General features: G+C 46.2%; 1 protein-coding gene across 3 annotated transcripts in view; it reads left to right on the plus strand.

Moving 5' to 3' along the window:
• The window catches only part of TIAM2 (TIAM Rac1 associated GEF 2), a 132,483-nt gene that overhangs the window by 81,145 nt on the left and 35,869 nt on the right, over positions 1-15,469 (plus strand). For 2 of the 3 annotated variants that reach the window (XM_030809864.1, XM_030809865.1), the window contains one exon: positions 3,790-3,893. In XM_030809864.1, coding sequence (XP_030665724.1) covers positions 3,790-3,893 — 104 coding nt within the window. Of the gene's footprint in view, positions 1-3,789; positions 3,894-9,681; positions 9,844-15,469 lie in introns of those variants that run through there. The other variant, XM_030809866.1, reaches the window with a different exon arrangement.

Genomic DNA, 15,469 nt, shown 5'->3' on the forward strand with positions numbered 1-15,469 from the left:
CCTTTATCCTGGAGTGAGCAGGGTTCTGACAGGAAGGGGTCAATATTCTCTTACCAGGTACACGTTGCCCCTTTCTCATGCTTACCTGAAATGAGTCTCTTCCTCCCTAAGTGAATGAGTACCTCTTTGTCTCTTTTGTAAGAGGCGAACAGTGGTTCAGGGAGTTTTCAGTGTTTAAGTTCCAAAATCTTGTGAAGAGATTGACTCAGATGACTCAGGATTCACTCGGCACTTGCTTTTGACATCAGCCATGCTATTTTCACCAGCATCCATCTGGCATCTTGGGCTCCAAAGCTCCTTATGCCCTTGTCACAGCTGAGTTCTTGGTGGGACTCAAGGTCTTGTTCATCTTTGTATGCCTAGTACTTAGAACATGCCTGATGTACAGCAGGGGCTGTGAAATCCCCATCATCAGTGAATGTGCATGTGGATCGTGTGTCCTAGTTCCTGTACTTGATGTAACTCTTTGGAAATACCAAGGCTCCTTATTTATAAGGTAAAGGCAGCACTAATGCTAATTTGATTCTGTAACCTGGGTAATGCACTTTTATATTGTATGGCTTCTGTGACATGACTCTTTTTTGATGGCCTTATACTTCTTTTTAAATTCTCTATAAAAAGAAAGGTACCTCTCTTGAGGGTCACCCTCTCCTGTACCCTTATGCACCGATGTTTCCATGGTTCTCTCCTCGGTCCTCTTGATGTCATCCACCCCCTTGGCTTCACTGCTATGGAGTGATAGTCTGATGACTTCCAAATCCATGTCTCTGTGAAGGCCTTTCTGGGCTTTGGACTCTGGACCCCCTGACCACTGAAAATCTCCCACTGCATGGCCCACACATGTCTCAGACTCAGCATTGTGGAAGATAAGCTTGTTATCCCCACTTCTCCCCTCGCCGCATTCCCCATCTACCCAGTCACCTAGGACATAGAAACCAGGCATCTCCCTCGATGTGTCTCTTTTCTGTATCTTCTTATATTTAATAACTGACAAAGAGGGGACCCATGGAATCTACCTCCTCAAATGCTCAACCATCCCTTACTTTTTTCTGTTGCTCTTTTCTCTGATATTCTGGTCCTTACACCTTGTACCTGTGATGTCACTGTGACTTTCTTGTCCTCCATCCATCCGTCCATCGAGAACACTCTTCCATCTCTGCCCCACTCTGTGCAGCCACACTCGGCAAGTTCCCTGATGGTGCCCGGCTCCTCCTAGCATTGGCCTTTACTCAGGCCACTTCCAGTCCCGGAATCCCCTCTCCCTGCTGCCCACCTTGCCTTGTCATCTTCAGCTTGAAAGTCAAATAAATACTCCTTTGACATAAAGGCTTTGCTCAAGTGTCTTCTCACCTTTGAAATGTTTTAAGGGCCCAGGGAGAATTAACTTGCTTCCTGAGTGTCCCCACTCAGCAGCCTGTGGGCTTTCCTCATATCATCTGTGACACTTGGTTGCACTCATCTCTCCGCCTCCCCCTCCCTCACCAACTGCCTCTCCCCAGACTAGAAGCAGCCTGTGAGAGCATTTCGCTTATTTTTGCATCCCCAGCTCCTAGCACCGTGCATGGAAAACAGCTGCTACTCAAGAAATATGTGTTGAATGCATGAACGGGGAGATACACTTAGGCTGGATACAGTAGGAGTGAGGGCTGCTGTTCTTTTGTGACTTACCTAGATTGGTCTCCCTTAAGCCAAGGTATACACATCAGAGAAAGGACGCAGTCTTAAAGGACAGCGGTGGGTCACTTGTGGTTGAAGGTCTCATCTTACTTCCCGTGCAGTCAGCTTGTTGGTGAGGGCACTGCCTCTGTGTTGTGGCATTAGGGGACTGGAGGAGGCAGGCCCAAGTCTACTTGCTTGTCATTGCTACTCAAAATTTCCCCAGGGATACCTCATGCCTTTCGGGTCAGCACTGCCTTCCCTAGGCTAACTTAACTCTGCAACCAACAACAGTGAGGTATGACCAAGGTGATCTGTCTGGTCCTTATCTGGATGAGATTAGGGTGTCGGAAGAGGTAATGGAAGAAAAAAATTGGAGCTGCAGAATTCTGTAGATCATTATATGTTTTCCGGAGGCCTTCCCCTATCTTAGAAGTGAGTGCCTGTGTAGTGGTTGGTAATATCAGCATGAACCAGCTACTGGCATTCTTGTCTCTCAGCTGTGCCAACCTCCAGGGGTTCCTCTAGCTTCTAAAGGTTCTCCAGAGGCCAGGAGCGGTGGCTCACGCTTGTAATCCCAGCACTTTGGGAGGCCGAGGCGGGTGGATCACGAGGTCAGGAGATCAAGACCAGGTTAAACCCCGTCTCTACTAAAAATACAAAAAATTAGCCGGGCGTGGTGGCGGGCGCCTGTAGTCCCAGCTACTCCGAGAGGCTGAGGCAGGAGAATGGCGTGAACCCGGGAGGCGGAGCTTGCAGTGAGCCGAGATTGCGCCACTGCACTCCAGCCTGGGTGACAGAGCGAGACTCCGTCTCAAAAAAAAAAAAAAAAAAAAAAAAGGTTCTCCAGAAACCATCTTCCCTGCCCCATCCTGCTGGGCAGTTTCTTTGTTTGCAAGTCTATCCAAGCCTCTTGGGCCTAGATCAGCTCAGATTGATTTCTTGTTGTACCTGACTGGGATCAGAAACCATCTGGTTTCACCTAGTTGAGGGGACATTCTATCAAATACAAGAATTACAATGAAAACTTGTGTTATGTTTTGATAGAGGCTGGTCTTTCTGTCTCTATTGGAGAAGAGTGCTGAGGATGGGATGTGTGCTTCCAGTTATAGGCAGGAAAGCTATGTGTTCTACTTATTTCATATTATTTAAATTTTTTAATGTTTTAATTTTTAACTTAAATGTAAAATTTTAATTTTTATTATTTTTATATTTTAATTATTACCCCCTCCCCTTCCTTCCCTTCCTCTTTCCTTTTCTTTCCTTTCTTGATAGGGTCTCTGTCTGTCATCCAGGCTGGAGTGCAGTGGCACGATTACTGCTCACTGCTGTCTCAAACTCCTGGGCTCAAGCAATCCTCCTGCCTCAGCCCTCCAAGTAGCTGGGATTATAGCCGCATACCACCGTGCCTGATTGTTTGTTTGTTTGTTTGTTTTCAATTTCCCTTAGAGACACTATGTGGTCTCACTATGTTGCCCAGGGTGGTCTCGAACTCCTGGTCTTAAGTGATTCTCCCACCTTGGCCTCCCACAGGGCTGAGATTACAGGCATGAGCCACCACACCTGGCCCATATTATTTCTTAGCCTTTACTCTGGAAGTTAATAAGGGTTTACTGATCCTCTTGGGACTTTCGAGTTAGGATGAAATTGTGGTTGATGCCAGCAAAAGGAACATGCTTGTAGATGGGCAAGTTGTAGATTGTAATAAGTGTAATATTCCATCACTGATTTCCAAGATTCCCTGCTAATTTTGCCTTCACTTAGCCAAAAATAGGGAAATACCAACGAAGTTGTTGCTGTTTGATTGTAGGTCCAAATAAATTACTTAAGACCGGAGCTTAGGGAAGTATAGTTTACACAACAATGAGAAGAGTGACAAGGCATTTAAGTTATTATTTTGATTGGTCCCTTTTGACCAAAACAGGCAGATGTTACCTTTTCAATGAGCAAGATCCTAGATCTGTTTCAGAAGACCATCCGTGTGCATAACTGTAACCTCAGTGTCATTCAGGACTGCTCTGTACTGCCTCTTAGGTTGTTTTCTCCTTTCCTTTCTCCATGTGAGCCTTTAAACCAGGCGTTATTCTCTGCAAATGGCCAAACTCATGTATGTTTTTGTCATTTTTCATGCAGATTTCAGCAACGTCCCTGATATCACAACAGGTCTGAAAAGGAGTCAGACAGATGGCACTCTGGATCAGGTTTCCCACAGGGAGAAAATGGAGCAGACATTCAGGGTAAGATACTGGCCCAAATCGCAAACCAAGAACCAGGCAGGCAAGTGTTGGTTCCCACCTTTACCCAAGGTGGGGAAAGGAGATGGAGTTACCTATCTCTAGGTCCAGCAGTTGATACAAACATATATATATATACACACATATATATATATATCTACATATATATATACATATATATATATATACATATATATACACACATATATATATATATCTACATATATATATACATATATATATATATACATATATATATATATATATATGTTAAGGATACAGCTTCCTTATTTATGAATTTTTTGAAGTGAAGTACTAATCGGAACCATTTACTTTAGCCATAACTCCTCCATGACTTCTGGTATGCCATCAAAGAGCAGTGCACACTCTGCTATTCATGTATTGTACTGGCTTTGCTTAGCGATTTTGACAAGGAAAACCTTGTCAAAAGGTGTTAATTACTATTCTCTTTCTTTATTTTTTTTTTTTGGCTGAAAAGTTATTTTTGGAATGTTGTCATTTTGTGTGATAAAACATATATAACATAAAATATGCCTTTTTTTACTATTTTCAAGTGTATGCTTCTGTGGCATTAAGTATATTCACATTGGTTTGCAACCACCACCACCATCTAGAACTTTTTCATTATTCCAGACAGAAACTTGGTAGCCCTTAAACAATAACTCTCTATTTCCCCTGCTTTCAATTCCCTCATAACTTCTATTCTACTTTCTGTCTTATTTGCCAATTTCTAGGTGCCCCATATATTGGTGGAATCACAATATTTGTCCTTTTCTTTCTGGCTTGTTTGACTTAACGTATGTCTTCTGGGTTAATCCAGGTTGTGGCATGTGTCAGACTTTCATTCTTTTTTATGGCTGAGTAATATTCCATTATACAGATACACCACATTTTGTTTATTCATTCATCTGTTGATAGATGCTTGGATTATTGCTGCTGTTGTGGGTAATGCTGGGGTGAATGTTGCTGTAAGAGTTATCTGCGTGAATCCTTGTTTTCAGGCCAAGGAGTGGAATTGCCAGGTCATGTGGTGATTCTCTGTTTAGCTTTTTGAGGAACAGCCCATGGTCTCCCACAATGCTGCACTATTTGACATTCCAAGCAGCAATGCAGGAGGCTTCTACTTCATCCACATCCTTGGCAGCATTTGTTACATTCCATTCCTTTCCTGTGTTTTTAACTGTTCGTTGTCAGCTACCCTTTCAGAAATGGTCTGATTGACATAATCTGTGTTAATATCCAGTCCAGTTCTAATCGATTTTGAAATTATAAGTCTTCCGTATTTGTTTTTGTCTTAAATACAAAATAAGAATGGAAGAAATAGAAGCAATGATAGGCATTTAAATGAAAGTTATAAAGTGGAACGATGCCTCGGTTGGGTTTAGACTATCACAAGATTCTTGGGGTATCACTTCAGCCAGAAACCTCTGTGGCCAAGGGTGCCTTTGCGTTTTGCTTGGGCCCACTAGGCCCACTCGACCTAGCAGGCTGTGCTCGACTTGCACTACTGGCCTGCATCCCATGCCTGCCAAGAGTGAGCAGAGTGGTGAGGGGTGTGTCAGTGAGCACGTGTGGGGTCTGGCCACCCCACACAGGCAGGCATGCTGGCTGTGGTAGGGCAGGCAGCAGCTCCAGGCTCTAGCATGGGTGCCAGTTCCCTGTGAAGCTATAGCTGGATCACACATACTACAAGCAGCTTCCATGGCCTGCACCAGTACCTGGAAGCTTGGAGATGCCAGGAACTGCTGAGCCCCAAAGAGGGTGGCATAGCCCTGGTTCTGGGAACTCCTAGGTCTGGGTTCCCTGAAGGGCTGCAGCTCTTCTCTCCTCCTCTCTTCTCTCCTTGTCACCTGTAATGTGGCGAGCAAGGGGCGTGTTTTGGCCCTGTTTGTGTTGTAGCTCTTTCAGGCCTGCCATTAGGCAGGTCCTGAATTCTTGTCCCATGACCAGGAAGAATGAGGTATGCGGACAAGGGGAGGGTGAGCAAGGTGAAGAGGAGCTTTATTGAGCTATAGAACAGCTCAGAGGAAACCCACAGTGGATAGCTTCTCTCTGCAGGCTGGTTGTCCCATAGAGCGTTCACCTCTCAGCAGAGAGCAGACCCTGGAGTGGGTAGCTCCTCTCCACAGCTGGTAGTACTGATGAGAGGAGACCCTGGAGTAGCTCCTCTCCTTAGCTGGTTGTCTCATTGTCTCTTTGAGTCTGGCTGAGTCCAGGGCTCAGAGGGGAGGAAGTGTGTACTGATTGGTCCATAGTGGCCATGGGCAGGCCCAGAAAAAGCTCCATAAGTTCCCACTCTGGTCTGTGGGACTGGCAGCCCAGCTCCAGACTTCAGGCCTTCCCCGGCTTGAAGGCGGGGCTTTTCTGGGGACCCACCCCTTTCCACCCAGGAGCCTGTCTGCATCCTGCCGCTCTTCATGGTGCCCAGGCTGTTTGTGCCAAAAGGTGCCTGCAGGCCAGGGCCGAGCTGCCCTCAGTCCCCTCCTCGGCCTGCCTCCCATACTCGTTGGTACCCAAAGTACAGCTGGGGGCTGGCATGTCAGTGCTGCCCTGAGCGTGTCCACACATGGCTGGGTTGCAGCAGTGCCTGGGCTCGGACTCAATTTTGCTCCAAGACTAGAGCGGGCGCCAGTAGGGAGAAGCCAGGCAGTGGGAGCAGGCTACTTTCAAGCCTGTGGGGGCAAGGGGTCCTTCCCAGGCCCCTGAGAGTGCAGAGATGCCTGGGTCCACAGTCGCGGCTAGGCGGCTGCAGCAGTGCCCGGGAGGGCGGGGCTTCTTTCTGCTCCTGTCTCCCAAGAGCACAGAGATGTCTGGGTCTGGAACCATGCTGGGCAGCCACAGCTGTGCCCAAGGAGCATGAGGCTCCCGCCCTGCCACTTCAGGATTGGGTGGGGCTTCCACATTCTCAGCTCCTGCTGGCTCCATGGAACGCACAGCCCTGGCCGTGCCTCCCCCACTGCAGCCGGCATCATCACAGTGACTGCTCCAGATGGGCCACCACTGCCATCAAGACCACCAGGAGCCAGGAGCATGGCACACCCATTGGAGGAGCCATGTGGCATACCTTTTGGGGGTTGGTGACATCCCCTGTGTGTGAGGGACCAGGTTAGAGCCTGCCAGCTTCAGAACGGATACGTCTGGTTCTGAAGTAGCTGGTTTGATGAAGCAGCTGTGGGCTCTCCGCCTCCCCTCTCTTCTCCCTTTCCCTTCCTCACTCCCTGCTCTCTTCTCCCGTTTTCCATGCACCTTCTTCCAAATTTCTCCTCCCTCTCCTCCTCATTCCTCATGCAAAGCAAATGCTCAGCTGCCTTCGCTGGCCTGGTTATGTCCCAGGATGCAAGTTATTTTACGAAACTGAAATTCATAAGCATTTTTAGTCCTTCTACTCTGTTCTATCTCTAGTGGGTTATTTAATTTTGGGAACCCAATATCTTATCTAATATTCATTAGCTTTTTAATGAAGCAGTGGATCCTAGAGCATCAAATAGATGTGTTTTGATAGCTTTGTCTTAAATTATTTTTAAATCTTATTTTAATAATACAATAGATATGGGGTCTCACTTTTTTGCTGAGGCTGGTTTCAAACTCCTGGGCTCAAGAGATCCTCCTACCCTGGCCTCCTGAGGTACTGGGATTACAGGTGTGAGTCACTGTGCCTGGCCTGACTTAAAATTTTTAGAAAATGAAATCCTCCTGAAACACTGATGGAGCAAGGCCATGTATTTAAAAGTTAACTGTGCCTGTGGGGGCACTGGCACAGGATGGTAGCTTGGGGGAATCTCACTTGACACCATGAGGGATAATGACTTCTCCTAAGATCTGCTTGAGTTACACATCAGAGCTCTTAAGAAGGAAATTGAATTTTTTCCCAAAGTTTACCTTAAGATTCAGCAAAATAGATATGCAAAAAGTTAGCATGTTAAGGCCATTGCCAACTCTGTTATTTAACAATGCCTATAGTAACTAAGCAAAACGTTTACAAAGTGAACATTGGAATGTCAGAAATTTAGAAGAAGAGAGAAAGCTGGATTCCGGTTGAAATTGGAGTCATCTGAGCTTCAATTTTCATTGTTAAAAGTGGAGGAAGGAGAAAGCAGATAACACCAAAGAACACAGAAGAAAAAAATTCATTGAAAGAATGAGCATGTTAAGCATTTGCTGTAAAATTCCTCTCAAGTCTAACGTAGTTATCACCTTACCTTTCTTAGATATGAAGTTATGATGAATTTCAGTATATTTTTCCAAATCTTCGGTAAATACCTAGCAGTTACTCAGTTTCCCTGTTCTTTGTTTCTTGGGAAAGAAGAATCAGTGGCCACCAAAAGTAAAAACTGTGGTGGACATTAGTGAAAAGAAAAAGAAAATTTCAAATTTAAGGATTACGTTTTTTTTCTGTTTTTTTTTTTTTAAGCATTTAAAATTTTTTTTGGAAACATGTTATGTCTAAACCAATCTTCTTCTGGATATTTTTTTATTGTTTTAAAGTTTTTTTTTTTTTTTTTGAGACAAGGTCACACCCTTTTGTCCAGCCTGGAGTGCAATGGCGTGATCTCGACTCACTGCCGCCTTGACCTCCTGGGCTGAAGTGATCCTCCCACCTCAGCCTCCTAAGTAGCTGGGACCACAGGTGCCTGCCACCATGCCCAGATAATTTTGTTTATTTTTTGTAGAGATTAGGTCTCACTGTGTTGCCCAGTCTGGTCTCAAACTCCTGGGCTGGAGCAATCCTCCTGCCTCAGCCTCCCAATGTGCTAGGATTACAGGTGTGAGTCACCGTGCATGCAGCCCTGTTCTGTTTTTGAAGTGGTGATGTGGGAGGTGTCTGGTGAATGCCCAGTGTGTGCTGGGAGTGGATTTTTCGGGATCCACCCCCCTCGCCCCCCCTCCACCCCCCTCACCCCCCTCGCCCACCCCCCTCACCCTCCCCCCGCCCCTCCGCTCCTCGGCCCCTCCGCCCCTCCGCCCCTCCGCCCCTCCGCCCCTCCGCCCCTCCGCCCCTCCGCCCCTCCGCCCCTCCGCCCCTTCGCCCCTCCGCCCCTTCGCCCCGCCGTGCCATGTCCTCAGAAGGTGGTCTCTCCTCAGGGAGAAGATCTGCCTCTGTTTTCTGGGCTTTCTGCCCTAGTCCAACTGGTCTTCTCAGGGGTCATTAACTCCTTTTCAGATTAGACCCTGGTTGAACCTGGGCTGTTTGGGGTATTTTACTAACAACTATTCTAGACATTAGAATAAAGAATAATTTCCCTTGAAAATCAAATGAACCCTGGTTTGATGAAGCACAGCTGTACCCAGGGCTTTTGACAGCCCCGCAATTTCTGCAAATGGTTCCTAATTGATTGGCTTCTTCTCTGTAAGGGTGCCTATTACTGTCATAGCTCTTTGTGTGACCCTGTCAGCCTCTCCTGAAGGGGGGATTTTTTTCCCCAGTATTGTTAGCAATTAGCATGTGCTATTATAATAGTTTGGAGTTTGAAAGGAATATACGATGTCCCTTTGGGTGAGGAGGTTGAAAGAGTTTTCGGTTTGTTCTGGGAACTTGAGGTGTGTTAAGCAGTCCCCACAGATATGCTGCCTGCACTCCACCTGCTGAGCTGGCTCTGAGGCTCAGGAGACGTGGCCCTCTGTGGTCCCGTTGTCTCCACATCTGTGGTAACCCGGTGCCTTTCTGGAGCAGGCAGGCTCCCGGCATGGGTGGAAACAGAGCAGGGGGCCAGCTTCCCCCAATCACCGGTGCTGCTGTGGAGGAAGAGCTTGGTGGCGCTAGGACGTCCTTGTGAATGTGACTTGAAAGAGCAGTTTGGGATTTTTTCATTGCCTGGGGATGAGAGGGAGAGACAGCGCGTGTCTTACACATCTCCCAACAGCCGACTGAGATGTGATCCGTTCTCCCAGAGGGAGCAGGTTTCTTTGAACTTTTCCTTTTTACGTACAGCGTGTAAGTAAACAAGGGCTTTGATTTTCACGGGTGAAGATTTTGATCCAAGTGGAGGCATGCTTGCATGGTTTCCTTTTCTTGATTGAAAGTTGATTTTGCTCTAAAAATGTCTAAAGACTGATATGCAGATGAGAAGAGATGCCTTTCTCCCCAGAAGGGATTCTGACAGTGATCTTTACATGCTTTTTACAGCTAAGGATAAGAGAACTTCTTTTGGATACCCGTTCTGTGGCGCTGTCACTGTTCCTTCCTCATTCCAAAATCTTTAACTTCATCTCCGAAATAGTTCTATCTTTTTGAGATATAAAGATATCAGAAAGGCCTAGAGAAATATTTACTCTGTAAAATATGCTGGAAAAGAGAGGGAGGAATAATTTGAATATAGCAATTAATTGTATGCTTGTAAAATTTCCTTGGAGTATAGCACATATTAATACTTATATTGGGTTTAATGCTGTAAAAGAAAATTCACAAACATGAAACCCGTTTTCTACAAGGTAAGCAGAGCTTTTAATTTAATTATTCTTGATGAAATAATTTTTCGGCTTTGTGGAAGAATTTTATGTAATAACCTAGTGTAGCTTTGGCAGGGATTATTTTTGCCGTTTGTAGGCGTTGTGTTGACAGAACAGAGAGCATTGAGAATCTGGAGATACACAGCGTGACAACTGTGTGTTGTGCTCTTTGCAATTTAATCATGTTTAAGATATAATTGATATATTTTGTCCTGTTTATTTTTTCTAGGCAAAAAAAAAAAAAAAAAGAACGTGCACTAGTGGCTATGGCTTTTAGTGTACAGCGTGAACAAAACTTGCATTTAATATTTAATTTCTGCTCACCCACTTAGCTTAACCTTTTGAGTATTTTTTCACATGAATTGCTTTTAAGAGCTTGCCTATCTAAGAAGCTGAAGGAAAAGAAAAAATTATTGGACCACATGATTTGCTTTCCAGCATTCTTGGAGTATTCATCTTCCTTTGGTGTAACTTGCCTGCATTATTGCAAGATCTTTTTGGTTATGTTTTTGTTAGGCAGTCAAGCTAAAAGATAACTTATTTATAAATCGTAGTCTTTCTCCATGGTTGCTATTCAATAGATGAATAGAATCATGATCCTTTTCTTAAAACCAAATATGCCTATTTCTAAATGCAAGTTATGTGACTAAATTCCTATTTTAATGCACAGAGAGATGGCATCCTCAAGGCAAACACTTTGTCCCTGAAAAATGGTTTGGGGTGTGGCACTCTATAGCAGGAAGACAATAATCTGTCACAAAGACCTAATTCCAGGTAGCCCTTTCTTGGAGGCAGTGGTATGTTGGAAAGAACTCGACCTGATGCTTGGAAACCTGAATTTGTATTCCCATCCACCAGGCTTTATCATTATGTGACCTGGGGCAAGTTACCCAACTTCTAAGCCTGTGTATCTTCCTCTATAAATAAACATAACACCACCACCAACCCGGTGTTGTCAAAGGGATCACGTGAGATTATGTCCAGCTAGGAGCACTGGCAGCAGGGGAGAGAGGATTAGGCTGTAAGCTGCCCCTTCCTGGTGTGTCTCCCATGTATACGTGTGTGAAGGTTTTCCCTGCTGCTCACCTAATGGCCTCTTGATCTGAGATTCGATGTAAGGTAGGAAACTGTGAACAAATAGATGAGCACCTCAATAAAGTGTTGTTGAAAGTAAGACATGTGCATGCCTTGACAATCTTAGCTGCCCACCCCGTGTTCTTGACCATGTTAGCTGTCCACCCCGTGTTCCTGACCATCTTGGCTGCCCACCCGTGTTCTTGACCATCTTAGCTGCCCACCCCGTTCTTGACCATCTTAGCTGCCCACCCCATGTTCTTGACCATCTTAGCTGCCCACCCTGTGTTCTTGACCATCTTAGCTGCCCACCCCGTGTTCTTGACCATCTTAGCTGCCCACCTGTTCTTGACCATGTTAGCTGCCCACCCCGTGTTCTTGACCATCTTAGCTTCCCACCATGTTCTTGACCATCTTAGCTGCCCACCCCGTGTTCTTGACCATCTTAGCTGCCCACCCCGTGTTCTTGACCATCTTAGCTGCCCACCCCATGTTTTTGACCATCTTAGCTGCCCACCTGTTCTTGACCATCTTAGCTTCCCACCCCGTGTTCTTGACCATCTTAGCCGCCCACCCCGTGTTCTTGAAGTTAGTGTCAGTGATCAACTTCTCCCCAACCGTCCCATGAGATGAAAACGAACTAGAAACCAAAAGCTGTAAGAATTGGGTCCTCTTTGTTGTCTGCATGGAGACACAGTCTGCTCACCGTGTAGCTGCCTTTTTTTAATGTATAGTGTCGTAAATGGATGAGCTTTTCCAAAGGGTCGCTTCAAGTGACCAAATAAAAATAGTGTATGTTAGATCTGCCTTTCTCTTTAGCAGGAGTAGGCTGTGAACACCGAGATGCTTAGTGAAGCCTGAGCGGCTCTGCCAGCCGAAGAGGGCTTGCAGACTTTGCCCCTCCTGGAAGAGAGGCGGCAAGGACACAGATCGCCAGGGGTCAGAGTTGGGCGGAGTGTGGCGCCAGCGCGTATGCCTTATTCTGCCTCTCTAACGCCACACTTCCTTGGCAGAGACTTGGAGGCAAGTTTGTGGACTTGTTTGAAATGACTGTGCTTAGTTTTTGTTGGAGTCTCAAAGACCATTTGATCTCTTTGTAGTGAGTTGGATTTTTTTTTTTTAATTTCCTATTTTCCATGCTCCAGAGTATTTGTGCCCCCGCTCTTCTTGGTCTATCCTTGGTCATTAGGGTGGATGTGTTAGGCAGATGCCAACCCCTTGCTGGGTGTGGCAGGAAGACGGTGGCTATAGAAGACATTACTGTGGCATAAAGCATACAGAGACCTGTTCTTTTCTTTGCCAGGGATAACTTACATGCTCTGTTCAACAGGGTTGGCAAAGTCACTTACGTGTCAACAGGAAAAACAGGAAGAAAAAAAAAAGAGTGGAATTGAGAATCCAAAAGACAGCATTCCAAGCAAGTGGCTGCCTGGAAGACCATTTGGCAATGGAGAGCTTGTCCTGTAGAGAGGGATGAACAACAGAGCGTGGCAGGAAGGCAGTGGGAAGAAACTTGCTGGTGACCTTTCTCGCCATTTCTTGCAACTGGCCCTTCCCGTCAGCTGGGCTGATTCCTCCTGCCAAGTGGGTCCTTGGACAGAGGCAAACTAAAAAGTGGGCAGTGGGGCTGTTGGCATGGTCTGTGCTGTGGGCTAACTGGGGCCAAAGAGAAATTGCCAGCAACAGGAAGTTGCCTGATGAGTCCTCAGCTGGCTGTGCCTTTGCCAGGGAGGCTTTTAAAACTCAGACATGGGGTGTTGAGTTATTGAATGAGACTTTGGCTGGGGCTCTGAGTCTGCATGCAGCTGTGGCAGAGGGCCTGTGTTTTCTCTATTAAACATGGAATACACGTATGTCTAGGAGCAGAGTATCATGCAAGGCAGGGGAACTTGAGCCTGGCGAGACTGGTCTGGAGGCCTGGCGGGCTGCACAGTAAGAACCCCAGGAGCCCTGGGCCAGCGTGGTCCCATCAGTGCTTGTGTCTCCTGATCTGGAAAGTAAGGATGATGGCACCTGGCGCACAGTGAGGTTGGAAGGATGCAGGGAGGTCACGGATTGCCCTTCTTCCCCTTTCCTTTCTGTCTTTGGATCACTGTGGCACTTTCGTCAGCACAACTGGCTTCCCAGCTTCTTTATTTATTTTTTATTTTTTTGTAGAGAAGAGTTTAATGAAAAAATAGGGATTTGCATTACAAACTAGGGACAGAAAGAAGACATCGTTTTAAACTTGAAGTTATAGATAATAATTAAGCGTGTCTTACCTCTTTTTAAAATTATTATTATACTTTAAGTTCTGGGATACATGTGCAGAATGTGCAGGTTTGTTACATAGGTATACATGTGCCACGTTGGTTTGCTGCACCCGTCAACCCATCATCTACATTAAGGTATTTCTCCTGATGCTATCCGCCCCCTAGCTACCCGCCTCCATGACAGGCCCCGGTGTGTGATGTTCCCCTCCCTGTGTCCATGGTTCTCATTGTTCAACTTCCACTTATGAGTGAGAACATGCAGTGTTTGGTTCTTTCCCCTCCTGTTTTCTGTGCCACAGTACTTTCCTACCTGCCTTCCTCTGTCCCTGCTTTCTTCTTTTCCAGACTTTTCTCTTTCACCTTGTGTTTTTTTGGAAAAAAGAAACAAGTTATTATTAAGAGTCATCTTCAGAATCACAAAATAAAGAAGTAAAAAAAAGTTCTAGAGAGCAGCGCTGTGAGAGCTGCAGTGTGAATCACTGGGGTGGGCTAGAGGATCAAGGCCTGTCAGGTGGAATGCTGGCTCTGAAATTAACTTGCTGAAGAGATAATTACACTCCCTTTCCTCATCCTGCTGGGACAGTGATGCACAGGAAAGTGACTTGGAGACTACTCAGAGCTGAGGCCACACAAAGATTTGACCTTGACTGAGCAGAGATGCTGATCTTCACCTAATGCTTTATTTGCCACGTTTATTTCTGATACAGGCTTCTCCTTACTTTTTCTCTCCATTGAAACAGCGGGTGCCATGGTTTTGCTCTCATCCTATCTGAGATGACACTTGAAGTGGGATATGTTTGACCTTTTCAAGGCAAACAGAAAGCCAAGTTCAAGGAGTCATCAGCCAGCTCCCTGCAACTTAGGTGGTCGCAAGGGACCTCTTGCCAAGCTGCTTGAGGTCTCGCCTTTAATTTTGTCCACCTGGATGACAGTGAAGATGGGGTTGAACGGCAAGTGTCCCATGTCCGTCCTCTTTCTTCCATCTTCCATCTCCATGCCCCTCAGCCCTCTATTTCTAGATCTTTATTTCCTTTCTGGGCTTCTGAATTAGAGATGGAGCTGTGGAGACCTTGATAGAATTTTGCTTTCTGTGGGAGAAGAAAGCAGGAAGTGTGATTTCTCAGGCCAAACTAGCCTCAGTGTAAATACCATTTGCAGGTTCTTGCCTATTCTTATTATTTTTTATTTATTTATTTCTGTTTTTTTGAGAGGGAGTCTCACTTTGTTGCCCAGGCTGGAGTGCAGTGGCGCGATCTTGGTTCACTGTAGCCTCTGCCTCCCGGGTTCAAGCAATTCTTATGCCTCAGCCTCCTCAGTACCTGGGACCACAGGTGCACGCCACCATGCCCAGCTAATCTTTGTATTTTTAGTAGAGATGGGGTTTCACTATGTCAGCCAGGCTGGTCTCAAACTCCTGACCTCAAGTGATCCACACTCTTCAGCCTCCCAAAGTGTTGGGATTACAGGTGTGAGCCACCACATGCGGCCTGTTCTTGCCTATTCTTTGGGGAAGCCACCTCGACATGGGGTACACTCGGAGTAAGAACACATGTGTGGCTGGGCGTGGTGGCTCACGCCTGTAGTCCCAGCACTTTGGGAGGTTGAGGCGGGTGGATCGCTTGAGGCCAGGAGCTAGAGACCAGCCTGGCCAACATGGTGTAACCGTATCTGTACTAAAAATACAAAAATTAGATAGGCATTGTAGCTCATTCCTGTAATCCCAGCTACTCGGGAGGCTGAGGCACGAGAACTGCTTAAGCCCAGGAGGCAGAGGTTGCAGTGAGC

The sequence above is a fragment of the Nomascus leucogenys genome, chromosome 3 (genome assembly GCF_006542625.1).
Source record: "Nomascus leucogenys isolate Asia chromosome 3, Asia_NLE_v1, whole genome shotgun sequence".
Classification (NCBI taxonomy): Eukaryota; Metazoa; Chordata; class Mammalia; order Primates; family Hylobatidae; genus Nomascus; species Nomascus leucogenys.